We start from the raw sequence: 16567 nt of genomic DNA on the forward strand, positions 1-16567 counted from the left end.
TAAAGGTATGTTATATGACCAAAAAATTACATTATGCAATGTTTATTTACCAAATAAAGACCAATTAAAAACTATGAAAGGAATTCTCAATAAATTAAAAGGTTTTAAAGAAGGTATAGTAATTATGGGAGGAGATGTTAATACTCCATTAAATCCTTTTCTAGATACATCATCCAGAAAATCATACTTACCTTTCTCAATGATTAGAGGTTTAAACCAAACATTACAACTAAATCTCTTTGTAGATATATGGAGAACCTTTCACCCTCAAGATAGGGACTTCACCCATTATTCTTGTGTTCATAAAAACTATGCCAGAATTGATTATATATTTATAGAACATAAATGCCTAGATATTGTCCAAAAAACAGAAATTGATAACTCTTTTCAGTCTGATCACTGCCCAGTGTCAGTGATAATTAGATTACCTACTGAGTTAAAACCAAATTATAATTGGAGATTGAATGAAAGTCTTATATATAATGAAACACACAGAGAGAAAATTTCAGATAAAATAAAACAATTTTTTATTGATAATTCTGAACATGAGACATCACAACATGTCAGATGGGAAGCACATAAATGTACAATAAGAGGTAATTTAATTTCCTTGGGTTCACGCTGTAAAAAAGAAAGAAAAGAAAAAATAGACAAATTATTAAAAGAAATTGGTAAATTAGAAACACAACACAAAGCTACTCAATTAGAAAATACATACCAAGAGCTAACTCAAAAAAGAAAAAATTTAAAAATTTTGTTGGATACTGAATCAAACAAGGCTTTCTTAAGAGTAAAACGCAACATATACGAATTCAGTAATAAATGTGGAAAACACTTGGCAAATATGCTTAAGACACAATTTGCTAAGTCATATATATTAAAAATGAAAAATCATAAACAACAAATGGTCAATAAAACATCAGACATAGCCAACTGCTTCCATGGGTATTACTCTAATCTCTATAACTTAAAGAAACAAAAAACCAACCTTAGAACCCAGGAAATAACAAAAGAAAAAATAAAAAAATTTTTGTCATCTCTGAATATCTCTAAACTAGATAGGACATCCTCCAAAAACCTAGACAGACCTTTTACCATTGAAGAACTTTCAAAAGTTATAAAAGAACTGCCAATAGGGAAAAGCCCAGGCCCGGATGGATTTACGGCATGCTATTATAAAACATTTTCTAATATCCTAAATCCTATATTATTATCCATGTTTAACTCACAAAATAGATTATCTAACATTCCTGAACAATCACAAGAAGCCCACATAACGTTAATTCATAAACAAGGTAAAGACCCACATGAATGCTCAAGTTACAGACCAATATCCCTTATTAATCTAGATCAAAAAATATTTGCTAAATTAATAGCAAATAGAATAAAAATATACTTACCATCATTGATCCAAGCTGATCAGTCAGGTTTCATACCTGGAAGAGAAGGAAAAAATAACACAATTAGAACATTAAACATAATAAAAGTCATGAAAAATAGAAAGAAAGAAGCGATAATTATTTCAATGGACGCTGAAAAAGCGTTCGATAGAATAGACTGGCTTTTTATGGAAAATACACTACATGCAATGGGTTTTGGAAATATCCTAATTGATAGAATAATGTCTTTATACAAAAATCCTAGCGCAAAAATCAGAGTAAATGGAACACTATCTGAAAGATTGATGATCAACAATGGAACAAGACAAGGGTGCCCATTATCACCACTTCTCTTTGTTCTAACTATCGAAACACTTTTAATTTCTATTAGACAAAACTCCAACATCAAAGGAATAACAATCTCCAACATGGAACACAAGGTATCGGCATTTGCTGATGACTTGTTATTCTATATAACACAACCTCATATCACATTGCCAAATTTGATGAAACAAATTAATACCTTTAGTCATCTCTCTAACTTTAAAATAAACTACAATAAATCTGAAATTCTTAATATTACGTTACCACACCAAAAAATACATAATTTAAAACAAAACTTTTCATTTAAATGGGCAAAAGAAGAAATAAAATACTTAGGAGTATATCTTACTCAAAACGAAAAACTCTTATACCAGAAAAATTATATACCAATTTTCAATATGATAGACAAAGATATACAGAAATGTTTTGATATTTGTATATCATGGGTAGGACGTATTAACATTGTTAAAATGTTAATCCTCCCCAAGATATTGTATATATTCCAAAACATGCCGATAGATATACCCAGAATTTTTTTCCATAAAATCAAAACAAAAATCTCTCAATTTATTTGGAAAAATAAAAAACCAAGAATAGCATATGAAACATTGACAAGAACTAAAGATATAGGTGGGCTAGGATTACCTTGTATAGAAACATACTATAAAGCAATACAGCTAGCTAGAATAATATCCTGGAACAATGAAAATTATCTCTCTCCAACCAACAATGCAGAGAGAGGAGACAACATTAAGACACTATCTTCCTTAATCTGGACAAAAAAAATACAAACTACAAAAATTACACAAAAAGACATAACAGTCCATACAACTTTAAAGTGGTGGTATAAAGTAAATAAAGAATATGATCTCTCACCTTATCCGTCTTTATTAACTCCTATATGGAATAACCCAGAATTCCCACCAGGTATGGAAATCAAAGAAATTGAGCCAGAGAAAGAGAACAGAACCAAAATTATTAGAATAAAAGATTTTATAGAAAAAGATACAATCTTATCTCTGGAAAAAATAAACCATAAATTAGGAGCAAATATTATTTCTAAAGAAATATACGACCAAATAATAAAATATATCAATACGCTACAAATATTGAAAATACAAAGAGAACCTACCTGGTTAGAAGATATAATCGTGAGAGGATCTCGAATTACTAGAGCATTATCCTTTACATACAAAAAGTTAATAAAACAAAATAGAGACAAAACACCTTTCGCAAACAAATGGGAAAACGAATTAAATATAAATCCTACGCCAGAATTATGGGAGAAAATATGCCAAAATAACAGTAAAATTTTTACTTCAACAAAATTCCAGGAATTTAACTATAAAATATTGGCCAGGTGGTATTACACTCCTATAAAACTTAAAAACATGTATAATGTATCTGACTTGTGCTGGAGGTGCAATATGGAGAAAGGATCTTACGAACACATCTGGTTCAAATGCAAAAAACTTGAAAATTATTGGGAAAATATCCAAAAGATAATTGATTATGTATTCCCAAATGAAATAAAACTCACATCTCCAATAGTAATGTTACTATTTGACAATACCAAAAAGAAGACAGTAAAAATTCCATTGATTAAATATATGATAACAGCAGCCAAAGCAATAATTCCTAGAAAATGGAAAACTACAGAAATACCTACAATACAAGAATGGATACAATTACTAAATGAAACTAAAACAATGGAAGAAGCAATTGCCTACAAAATAGACAACGCATTCAATCATTTCAAAAATTGGAGAGCATGGTCTGATTATCTAAACCAAAAAAAATCCAATATGCAGTGAGATATCTCCAAATTGCACCTCTAAAAATGAAACTATAATATACAATAGTTAATATTGATAGACAACTAATTAAACATGTCTCTGAAATGTTTACCGTAATCTAATTTTCTTTTCTGTGAAACAAATATATACATATCTAGTTAACAACTGGTATCAGATAAAATGTAACAGTACAATGTATAAGTGACAATTTATGTTTTGCTTTGTAAATACTTACCTTTTTACCCCTACCCCTTTCCTTTCTGTATCCCTTTATTTTTTGAAAAACAAATAAAAAGATATTTGAAAAAAAAAATATATGTTTGGGAAGAAAATGCTGCTAATTATGACCAATAAGGAAAAGCAAATGGTGTAATTGAGAAAAGCCAGAAGACTGGTTACATTAACCTGTGAAGATGCAGAGAGGTGAAGGCTAGGGTTAAATTAAATATATATATATATGTACTATATGCTTTAATAAAAACAAAGGTTTGGGAACCAAATTACATTTTTGTGAACCAGTTCATTTTGTAAATACAAAGTAGAATGTTAAAAACAGCATATTTTCAAATTGTAATGCAGTTACATTATTTCACCAACTTTACACCATGGCACGTGCAAAAGTTTGGACACCCTAGTAAGCTGGCTTTTGAAGTAATTTTAGGAACTTTGTCTTTTTGTGCAAACATACATATTTTGCTTCAGCTTTTTGGCATTTGGCATTTGGCATTTTGCTGATATTTAAAGCAAAACATTTTTCTCTCTACACGTACAATGTTTCCTGTGCCAAACACCAAAGCATAATGAACCCACAATCAGCAGTTGACAAGGAGTTTTTTTCAAATGCTGCTCCTTTTTTTCTCTAAAAAAAATCTTTTGTGATTGTGGCCAATGTCTTTTATTTTTACTTTATCAGTCCCACAGCACTTTCTTCTATAAGGCCTCTGGCCTTTTTTGCAAACTTCAGATGGTGACGGTTGTGATGAGGCAGCAGATAAGGCTTCCTGATGATATGTTGAAGTAAGGCTGTGCCATGGGAACCCCACTCCTTTGTGAGCCAAACCTTCCTGCAGATCCTTTGCGGTTATATGAGAAGGTGTCTTTGTCTTTCTCGCCAGCATATGAACAGTTCTGTCTTTTAGTGCTTGCCTTTACTTCCACAGTTCCCCTTATCTGCCATTTATTGATGACAATATGGCCACTGACCAGTAAATAATTTCTAGACAAATTTTGCAAATGTTAATACATTTCCTGCTCAGTTTTCCTGGTTGCTAACTTTTTGCTTATGCTGCTTTCTTTATAAATAAAGCCAGAATTCCTTTATATTAAAAACATAGATGTAATGTCATATGGGGAACAAATTTTGTTGGGCGGTTGTAACCTATAGCAACTAACCACATTATTGCTCATAAACAGAGTACCAGTACTGCTATCCCTTATACACATACCCAAATTATGGGAAGGCCATTCCCCATAGACTAACAGACATAAGACATAGATATATTAACAAATAATGAATTGTTTTACAAATGTTCCTTTTCCTTTTCTGTAATAATAACACAATACCTTGTACTTGATTGTAACAAAACCTAAATGAATCTTTATTGGTAGCAAAACAATCCTATTGGGTTTATTTAAGCAGACTTAAGGTATAGAGATCAAAGTTGAAGTTAAGAAACTTATCCTGAAGTCCCAAGCATTCTATAGATTCTATAGTTGCTTCTGATTAGTTTTTTTAGGATATTATGATTTCAGGTTACTACAACTACAGCAGCATTGGAATTCTTTGGACACATGATTACTAGATTTCTCTTTATAAATTATTTAATGGGTTTGACCCCTTGCTCCCCCCACCCCCACATACACACGCACACACAAACACAGACCTGAGATTTGTTCAGGCTTTATCTGACAATCATTATTTACTAATTCACGTGCAGCCAATAGGTGAAAAAGTACAAATGTGTGTATATTAAAGGATAAGGGAAGGCTAATAAAGAGTTAATCTCAAGCTGCAGGCATACCTTTAGTTCTCTCAATAGTGCCCTTAAGTCTCCCCATATGTCACCTGTTCAGATGATCTGAGGCCAATCAGGAAGAAAAAACGCTGAGCTGTGTAAAGAAAGTTCCCATAATGCCACGCTCCTGCACCGAGACCCAGACTGATGTACATGCTCAGTTTGTAAGGCTATGAGGAAGCTTACTGCTGATTGGCTCAGAACCACATTCCTAAGGGGGGAGGGAGTTTTTAGCATCCTTGAGGGAGGGGGAGCAGGAGAGGGGAGAGAGGAGAGAGCTGCGTGTTTCTGGCACAGGAAAACAGACACAACAAATCTTTTGACAGAGGACTCAGTGCAGCGTTTCTGCGAGTGTTTATGGCTGTATTTACATAGACCTTTCTGATAAAGCTTACTTAGTTTTTAACTTTCCTTTTCCTGTAAAATGCAATACACACATTGGTTGTCTAACGCACAGAACCAGTGCCCCTTGCCCCTTTTAATGTGAATGAGGAATTAGGTGCAAGGCTACAAAAAGTGCTACTAAAGCTGCAAATCACTAGGCAAGTACAGGGCTCAGTGTGCACATTATGTTTGTACAGGTTTTATGCACCAAAAAAATAAATCACAGTTGGTGGGAAAATACATACCCATGATCTGTCCACGCCAGGCTTCTTTTGATCTGGTGCCATAGTGTAGGATTTACTAACCAGCATAAACATTTATGATATGGAAAAAATAGCTTTCCATTTTGTCTCTTTTAGTAAATGAGGCCCTCTGTGTCTTGTTAAAAAGCCATTTAATGAAGAAAACTTGGAAATTCATGTTTTTTCCAGTAGTGTTTTGATGGCAATACATTTAACTAGAATATGCCTCTAAGGTACAGCTTCAAAGGATTTCTTTGTAAATGGAAAAAGGACATTATGCACTAGAATTCAAACAGATTTAAAACTTCAGTGTATGAAGGATTCTTGTGTAAATTTGAGGTACAGTTAATGTAGATCTATACTTTTTCATTCTAAAAAAAAAAAGCTCTTGACTAAATGACAGGTACATTAGCTGCTGCCATTAAATAGATTTTAACCAGCTGTATGTTACTAATAGTATGTGCTTGAAACAAGCAAAGGAGGATGTGTATGCCTGCTTAATTTACATGCACATTTATTGGCGCTACATTTCACTACAGGTATAGGACCCGTTATCCAGAATGCTTGGGACCAAGGGTATTGCAGATAAGGGGTCTTTCCGTAATTTTGATCTCCATACCTTAAGTCTACTAAAAAATAAAAAAAAGGTTAATTAAACCCAATAGGATTGTTTTGGCTCCAATAAGGATTAATTATATCTTAGTTGGGATCAATTACAAGGTACTGTTTTATTATTACGGAGAAAAGGGAAATCATTTTTAAAATTCTGATTTATTTTATTAAAATGGAGTCTGTGAGAGACAGGCTTTCCCTAATTCGGAGCTTTCTGGATAATGGGTTTCCAGATAAAGGCTCCCATACCTGTATTGGAATATTTTTAGTAGGTGCTTTGGTGGGGACCCTTAATATTAAGATAACCCTATTCCAAGGCTCTTACTAGGCCATTTCTGTCTTGCTCCATCCTGTTACCATGGCATCTACTACCACTGTCTGGTAATGTTGCTTGAAAACTACCCATGTAGACTACTTTTTAGAAATATGAGGGCTTTGTATGGAAGAACAGGTCCAGCCAATCAGCAGGTATCAGTTAGTGATCTGCTGTTTGAAGTGAAATATCTAGTTGGATGCAAGGGATTATTAAACCTAAAGCAAAAAGAGTTGTTATTTTTCACTTCATTATGTAGAATTGCAAATTTCTTCTGCTGTTGATATTTTACCCCATATGCCAGTTAGGATAACCAATAACATGCCAAAAGGCTCACTGCAATATTGTCAAATACACAAAATAATTCTCTGCATTTCGCTAATGCAATGTAATATTCAGTTATAGAAAAGTGGTTTAAAAGAAGTAAAATGTTCATTTAATTGCACGTACTTACAGCACTTAGTATTAACGTTAATGATTTCCCCTTTTGAAGGCTAAGCATTTCTAATGTAAATCTTCCCAGAAGTGGTGTTTTAGGTTTTATTGGACAAATTTATTTTAGCAGTGTTAGCAATTTGCTTTATTGGTGTTCATGATTAAAATGAAGACAGCACCATAATATTGAGTGACAGAGAAAATGTAATATAAATTGTGCTTTCCCATAGATGCTCTTCAAAAACAAATATATACACATGCTTATTCCCTTAGATTCCTAGCAAGTGGTTATAAAGATTCTGCACGATGACAGTAATATCAGCTATAAAACAAGCAAATGGAAAATTCACTGGATGCAACCAACTCAATATGTTAGTATTAAAAAGTCTGTGAAGATTGGAAGGCTGTTTATCTATGTTTAGTTCCACTAATTTGCTTACATTTTATTAATCATTCCTGCATTAATGGTTCAGATTCCTGACACAGTAGCAAGCTAGCTGAGTAACAGTTGTAGAGGAGAACTTGCTCCTGTAACATTGTTTTTAGGGTAAGGCCCCACGAGGTGGATTGTGCACATAAACGCTGACAATCTATCTATAAGCTTAAAATATCTTCTAACTGTGCCTGCACCCGGAAGCATTGAATCCGCCTGGGTGTAGGCACACGCAGCTGATATCTGCCAACTAATGTGAGACTTTGCGTTTCTTGGCGGATATACGTGTCTGCACCCTGGCTGTTTCAGTGCTTTTGGGTGCAGGCACAATTCGAAGATTTTTCAAGTGTTTGGATGGATTAATGCTGACAGTCCGCCTTGTGGGGAAGAGAACAGAAAAATACACAAACACTGCAATCGATAGAATTTACATTTCATCAGAACTTTAAAACCATGAAATAAATCCTAAATGAATATGTATTGGAAAGTTGCTTAGAATTTCATTTTCTTTATTTGAAACACAGATTTTGGGTGGAGGACCCCTGTAAAATAGAACAGAAATGGCATAAAATGAATGCATCTAATGACTGCTTGGGACATATTTATTAGAATTTCAAATCCTGTTTTCTCTACGATTTAAAAAAAACTTGGTGAAAAAAATGTAATTCATGTTTTCTGAACTTCAGCTTTTGAGATTTAGAAAAAAAAAAGACCTGGAAAAATCAGCTACTATAACCTGGCAAGCTCCTGTAGAAGTCTGCTTCCCCCTGTCATCTCAGCATAAATCTGTCCTACATTCTGTACTGAACTTACTGCACCCGCCTAAAGGTTCAGCAGCTCTATAACAGTAATGATTCAGGTGTTCAGAGTTGTGTACAATGAGTCACCATCTTGGATTTTGTTGAGAGTGTCATTGACACTTACATGCTCAGTGTAGACTGGGCAGCTTTACAGATGTGTTATGTATTCATTGTTGGGACATTTATTACATTTTATTGTGTGTTTTTATATCTCATGTTACTGTAGTATGCCTGGCTCTGTTGCAGTGTTGTGTGTTTGTCAAATCAAGATGCACCATAAAACTATACCCTGTTTCCCCGAAAATAGGACATCCTCCGAAAGTAAGGCACCCCCCCCCCCCGATTTTTCACCCCCCTCCGAAAATAAGGCACCCCCCGAAAATAAGACACCCACCTAGGGCTGGGCGATAAATCTAGCCCAAACGATGGAATAAATGTGTACTGTATTGTTCTTCATGGAAAAATAAGACATCCCCTGAAAATAAGACCTAGTGCATATTTTGGAGCTTAAAAAAAGAAAATAAGACAGTGTCTTATTTTCGGGGAAACATGGTACTTATAGATGTTGGTATGTTTGGCATAAGGGACTTTAAAATCAGTTTTGTTTTGCATATAAAAGAATGCTTACATTTTATTTTTCTATATTATAAAAAATTATTTTTTCCAGTGTTTAGAGCTATTGCATTTAGAGCTACACACAAGTTTGAGCATATTCAGATAGTATGATTAAATAGCCAATAATAGTGCCCGCAATCCTTTGGCCATGTTATACAAGCTAGTGCCCTGTTTTTATGCATGGAAGCTATAGTATATATGGCAGATATTGGAGCCCCTGTTAGGTGTTAGAGTTAAGCTAAACCTGTGCTTAAAATATTTTGCAAAAAAAAAAAAGCCATTAACTAGGAATGTGTTGGTAATTTTAAGTTCAAAGGTGTTTCACAGGGCCAAAATGTGAGCTTGTTCCAATAACCCATAGCAAGCAGTATAACCTTTGCCATTGTTGCTGTGTAAAGAACTTTACTCAATTATCGAAAATGTAAAAGCATCTGTACTTGTTATCAGTCTTTGCCCCTGTTACTATAAAACATTATTGTATCACTTCCATGGGTATATGGACCCAAAAAGCTGCTTGTTTTTTATGCCCCGTTCCAAACTGTTGCCTGGTGTTGCTGCTTTATTTAAAGAAAGTACTTTTCTGAGTAATTAGCTGTTTATACTGTTATTATTATTATTATTATTATACTAAGACGGTTTATACTATTAGACAGGCTTCAGCTCAACAGCTATCATTGAAGGCTCAGTGTGTCAGTGACTATTTAAGCACTGTGTATTGATTCATGTTTTTTTGTTTCTATCTCTTTAAGCCCTAGCAACCACATGGCCATTGAAATTCCAAGTCTGACAGTTGTAAAGCAAAATATATGCATTTTTCAAAACCTCTGACAATAAATGAATTAAACTACCTTCTAATACTGCTGTCTATATCTACTTGTATACATTTTAATGGTCTTTGCCGTATTTACAAATCTGACAGAACTATATACTGTATATATATATTTTAGAATGTTCACTGCTTAAATGTATTTTTACGTATTTTGACTGAAAGCGCAAAAATAGTTTGTAGAAAACCAGACACAAGTATAAAAGGTTGGGTAATTGGTTCAAACAGTTGCCTTGGAACACTCCTTTACTTACTGCAGTAAAGCAAAGCTAAACAATGTGTCTCTGTGACATCTTATCCTTCTGAGAAAGATAAGCCATATTAAATGTTCCATTGCCATTATCATACTTTCTTTGCCTGGAAGTGAAAGATAAGCTTATGGAGAAAGTAATGCACAGCTAGAATCACAACTAGAATGTAATGTCTAATAAGTTAATTGAATCGAATACTTAAAATGGTTACACAACAACGATATGGGGTTTTGTAGTAATATTTTTTCTATCAGAAAGGTGTTATGTACAGTGAATATATACTTCCTAAATATATTCTTATTAAAATGTGTGCGTGTGTGAAATCGTTGCTGAACAAAACAATGACTTGGTTGAGGGAAGAACCAATTGGTTTGTCAATTGTACAGGTTTGAAATTGAATCTGATGCAACATAAGGACCCATGTTCTCTTCATTCTTATGGGATTTTTAATAGCATATATATGAAATGGTAAGTTCTAACGTTCTCCCATTGATAAATGTGCTTCTAAAAATCCCATATAGGAATGAATAGAATGTGGGTGAGTTTTTATGCATTAAGCTCTAAACTCACATTTTAATAAATCTGACCCTATTTATTGAAAAAACTAAATCTGCCCTATAGTGTTCGGATTTGGTTTGGCCAGGCTGTTGGATTCAGCCGAGCCCAAATCCTGCTAAAAATGGCTCAGATTCAGCCAAATCCCGAACCAAATCTAGGATTCGGTGCATCCCTAGCCGTGGATGGAAATTATGCACTATAATGTTACAATATGATAAGACAGAGTAGAATTCATTGTAACATCTTATTTTGAACTGTGTTTATCTGTTCAGCTCTGATCACTTACAGTAGCTCATTATTCTGTAAAATCACTAAAGTTTGTTTGTAGGGGGCTCCCTTGTGAGATAAAACTGGATAGAAGTTCTCTGTGTGCTTCATATGATATATAGGTGATGGACTTGAAGTGCTCTCTAATGATATTAATATAATGATCTGAATGTCTTTATTGTGGTTTGAAAAACTTTTCCCCCAGGAATTTCCTCATCAAATATTTCTGCATTTCAGCATTCTGTCTCTCTGAAATCTATTAAGGAGGAAAATAATCAGAAACAATGGACTGGATTGTGGGCAAGTGTAAAATATTCTTTTGTGTTTCATTTCTTATACTGACTTGCATTAGAGAACAGCTGAAAACATGATTTTTGAATTCTTTGAAGTTCTTTTGCTTTTAGTGTTGTGCATTCTAAAGCCACTGGAGGCTGCATTAGAGATGAAAGCAAAGGAATAGTCTCAAATCATTGTGCAGAAATGTTATATTTTGTTTTCTGGCTTTAAAAGCATTTCTTGCTTAGTTCAAGATTTCAGCAGACATGTGGGATCTGTTATCCAGAAGCCTGGTGTCAAGAAAGCTTTTAAACATGGCCACACCAATTCCCATTTTTGGCTGATATGTGTTTTCTCTTCATATATAAAATAATATTTTTTAATGTTTTTTTTTATTTATTTATCTCGTCATGTATAATAATAATAACAATATTTTTAATAATAATAATAAGACTGTAACTTGTACTTGGTGTTAACTAAGCTAGTATACATATTCAAATACAAACATTAAAATTAAATATTACTTTAAATGTTTATATTCTTTCATAGCTATGGAGTTCCACATTTTTTTCTCTAAATAATGATTTTATTACTCTGCACCTAAAAATTGTTAGCTTTGTGCATATATTTTTTGTTTATATTCCCCCCATTAGCCATTCACGTTAACGTACTTATGATAAATGTATTATTAAGCTGTTCTGGAGGATGCTGCATATTATTTATTATTTATTTATGTATTTATTTTTTATTTAACATACTAGTGTTACCTAATAGGTATACTAACATTAGCTCTTGACTGTACATTGGGAGTTATGATGCCATAAATCCACTAAAATGACACAGATTTTCTTTACACCCACTCACTGTTTGAGGCACTGATTCCCAAACTCTGGAACTGTCCCAATTTGGGCCTCGATCAGTGTTGGGGGCCCCTCAGCCTGAAGGCTACTTAGGGAAAGATTGGGAAGAATTCCTATTTTCCTTTGGAAAGCCCAGCTTGAAGGTCAGATTTGTAGAATGATTTATGTACCGTCATAGAATTATGGCTGTCTCCTATATCTGTAAGCTTACTATGAGCTAAGGGGCCCTGACAAAACATTAGACCTCTAAGGGAAGCTTGGAACAAAAAAGGCTGATGTTCCACAGACAAATGTTATCCTTTTCTATGGGGTATATTTATCAATTTCCACATTTTCATTTTTTCTGTGATTTTGTGTGTATGTATGAAAAATCTTTAATAGTCACAGTAAAGATCCAAAAAAATCTGAATAAGCTTCAGCAAGGTTTGCTGCAAAACATTTATTGTGGGTCGTGGTAAGACTACATGTTTCGGGTCAATACCCTTTATCAAGGGTACAAAGACCATAACCATGTGTTCTCATTTAAAGCCAAACTAACCTATGACCCACCAAGCACACAGCATTTCAGGAAACTCCTTAAAGTGATACAGTACAATAATTAAACATAAGTGATGGGTCATTATATAATATACCTTATGAAAAAAGTGCTACAATTAAGTAAGGTAATGTTTCATTATACATTAACATTAAAGTGCAGCGATTAAGCATAGATAATACCGCATTGTGCATAGATTTATCAAAACAATAATATATAAGATGAAGCTTTTTTCCTATTTTTTGGATTTCTACAATTGTATTTGGTTGCAGCACAGAGCAAAAACTAGGAGCTAAAGCTTTTTTCACAAGTATTGTATACAAAGTTCACCGACAATTTTTATTTTTTAAGTCACAGTAAAATACCTGACTTCAGTTTGCCTTTTTCTCCATTTACAATCAAGCTGCAAAAAAAGTTGAAAAAATGAAATGCCAAAGAAAGAAAAATATATTATGACACGTGTAATTGAAGCCAAGTTTCAGGATACTCTATAGTAATGAGTAATCTTCTTACTGAAAAGTCCACATTCTTCAATTAGACCCCATAAATTGCTATTGCAATCAGCAGCCATTATACCCTTACCTCTCCTTTTCACCTTGCCTGCACAGTGCCTAACCTAGAATAAAATTAAATCTCGGTTCCCCTTTTTTAAAGTATTGCCTTTGGTTAATCAACTTGTTAAAAGCAGAAACACAATATTGCATGTACAAGTGCTTTCTTTATCTTCCATCCAGACTTCAACAATACATCAGTTAACCAACATAGGTCATCCGGCAGCTCCACTTACATGTAGACTTACAAACATTTTGGTTACTGCCAGTAGTAATCCCTGCTGTCACAGCTTACTCAAGCTGACATACACGCGCCGATATAATCTTATGAAACAAAGTGTGACCATGTGGGGGCTCCGAATTATTGTCCAGACAATTTTCATACCATGGTGATCAGCAGTTTAGTCAGGTTACATTTTGATCAGATAACGATAATATCCGTGCATGTATTTAATATCTGACGATATCCGTGGGTGACCTACAATGTACTTCTTTATACAATTGTTGCCTGTCAATTATTATTGGGCAAAACATCATCAGATTTTAATCCTACAATTTCAATCTGAATGTTAGTTTTAGATCATTGCATTGAAACATAAGATAGATGTCTGAACATTCGTTATAAAACGAATAAAATCTAAATTTAAGGAAATGTCTGTATATGCAGATTACATTTTTCTATTAAAGTGTTACTGAAACTTTTGCATAAATTATGTTAATCCTGCGTGAAATTGCCGCAAGTATGTGATGTGTAACTTTGTGGATACAAGTCAGGAGCTTAATAATGACTCAGAGCAAAGCAAATGTCCATGATAGAAGGAACTCTACACAAACACAACCTAAGCTTTTTTGAAAAGTAAATATAATTTCAAGCAATTTTGCAATGTACATCCATTTAAAATATGCAGCCATTTCATGATTTCTAAAGTTATAATAAGGCTTGAAACAGTTACCTAAGCCTGGCCCCCTGTTCCCTGCTGATCTGGCTGCTGGTTGGCTACTTTGGTTCGGAACCAAAATTACAATAACAGGCTCAAGCCCACAGACAAGCGTGAGTTCAGGGCAGGAGTCAGGCAATAACAACTCTGTGAACTAAACCAGTGTCAAAACCAGGAGATGAGCAGATGTAGGATAACGCCAGTAACACACGGATGGAAACTCAAGGCTCTATTCTGGAGCATTCTGATTCTGTGAAATCTTCAACTCTTTCTTACCCAATTTTAAATATACAAGAAGTTCTTGGGGTAATAAGGGTATATTTTATGTAAAAGTGTCAGTATTACTTTTAATTTCAAATGCTAGACAGGTGACATTTTCTATTTTTTTGCAGGACATCCTGCTGAGAAAGTTAAAAAGACATGAGATTCTTCCTCCCTCAAAGTCTCGCATCATTACTAAGCATGATGGTAGAACCAGTTTCCATGGAGGCAGCCTATTTTCAAATGGGTCTTTGGGTTTTTTACCAGCATAGTGTGTTAAGTTTGAAATTGTATTCTCAGGATAACACAATGTTTGCCAGGCTCAGAAGTTGGCTGACTTGGATAGTGAACTGGCAGCCATGTTATGCAGTCGGATGAAAGAGGTTGGCATAGCATATCAGCAAACAAACAGTGAGACGAACACAATAGAAAGACGGAAAAAAGAGAGGATGATGGCAGTGAGACAGCAGGAGTCACAAGAGAATGCTTATCTAAGAAAATCTCTTATTCTGGTAAGAAAATGTTATATTTTTATATACAGGTATGGGATCCGTTATCCAGAAACCGGTTTTCAAGAAAGTTCCAAATTACATGAAGGTTGTCTCCCATAGACTCTGTTTTAATTAAATAATTCTAATTTTTAAAAAATATTTCTCTGTAATAATAAAACAGTACCTTGTACTTGAGCCCAACTAAGATATAATTAATCCTTATTGGATGTAAAACAATCCTATTGGATTTATTTAACTTAATTCATGCATTAATTTAATTGAAATACTTTTGTAGTAGACTTGAGTTATAGTGATCCAAATAATGGAAAGATCTCTTATCAGGAAAACCTGAGCATTCCGGATAACAGCTCCCGCACCTGTAAATAAAATGCCTGATGCAACCATATTTTCAGTACATCAGTAACCTTTATAATTAAAGGTTAGGCCTTCAAGGGGTTTTGATTTAAAAGCTTGGAACCTGTCCAATGGAAATATTAAAGGTAACTTTATAATTTCTCAATGATTATTAACTGGGCAGCAGGCAAGTAGGTTGGTCACCTACAGTTATGGCAGTAATGGTACCTTACACAGAATATATAAATATTATCTGGAGAGGAGAAGTTGCAAACAATTTATTATTTTCATCCTTTCTCAAGCTCTCTGCTAGATGTAAGGGCTCAAAAGCCTGTAATGATGGTAACAGTGGTTTCCTCTGAGGTGGTCCAAGTTCTGTGTCAGGTGGAGAAGAGGCTTAAGAACCAGCAGAAAAAAACTGAGAGAATGGTAAAACTAGTTCAGGCATGCTGCTATCTGCAGTGTTTTAAATAAGAATATAACTATTGTACTTTTGTACTGTGAACAAGAATCCTACAACATAAAAAATAACCATCTGGCAATCTTAAAGGAACAGTAACACCAAAAAATGAAAGAGCTTTAAAGTAATAAAAATATAATGCACTGTTGCCCTGTCTGTTGATTTTCCACGTGCATTGACATATTTATTGTTGGATATATTGAATGCAAGAAAAATACCAGAACCTTATTTTGGAAATGTACGATTCCACTCATGGCTCACATTTACTGTAAAGTCAAGGTATAACACTAAAAAGTGGGACATTTGTTAGAAATTGGCTAAATGCTACAGAATCCATTTCCTTCTGATAAATCTTTTAACTGCATCATTATATTCCTGCCAGCTGTACTATATTCTAGTTGGCTACATTTACAGATATAGAAAACAGCTAATTATTCCATTTTATCTATCAGCCAAATCTGAAAATACTATTTTAATGCATTAGGCAGAGATATATTTATCTATATTTATATTTATCCTTTGGAAAAACCCCAAATGTTTAAATGTTTATAAAGAAGTGTTTTGTTAGAGCTAGATTTATTTAGATTCTTG

At 33.9% G+C, this 16567-nt stretch overlaps 1 protein-coding gene across 1 annotated transcript in view; it reads left to right on the forward strand.

Annotated features, from left to right (window-relative positions):
* Positions 1-16567, forward strand: part of nphp4 (nephrocystin 4) — a 56324-nt gene that overhangs the window by 13450 nt on the left and 26307 nt on the right. The window contains 1 exon segment of the mRNA XM_031906517.1: positions 14975-15183. Within this exon segment, the coding sequence (XP_031762377.1) occupies positions 14975-15183 (209 nt within the window).

This window comes from Xenopus tropicalis, chromosome 7, assembly GCF_000004195.4.
Source record: "Xenopus tropicalis strain Nigerian chromosome 7, UCB_Xtro_10.0, whole genome shotgun sequence".
Lineage (NCBI taxonomy): Eukaryota > Metazoa > Chordata > Amphibia > Anura > Pipidae > Xenopus > Xenopus tropicalis.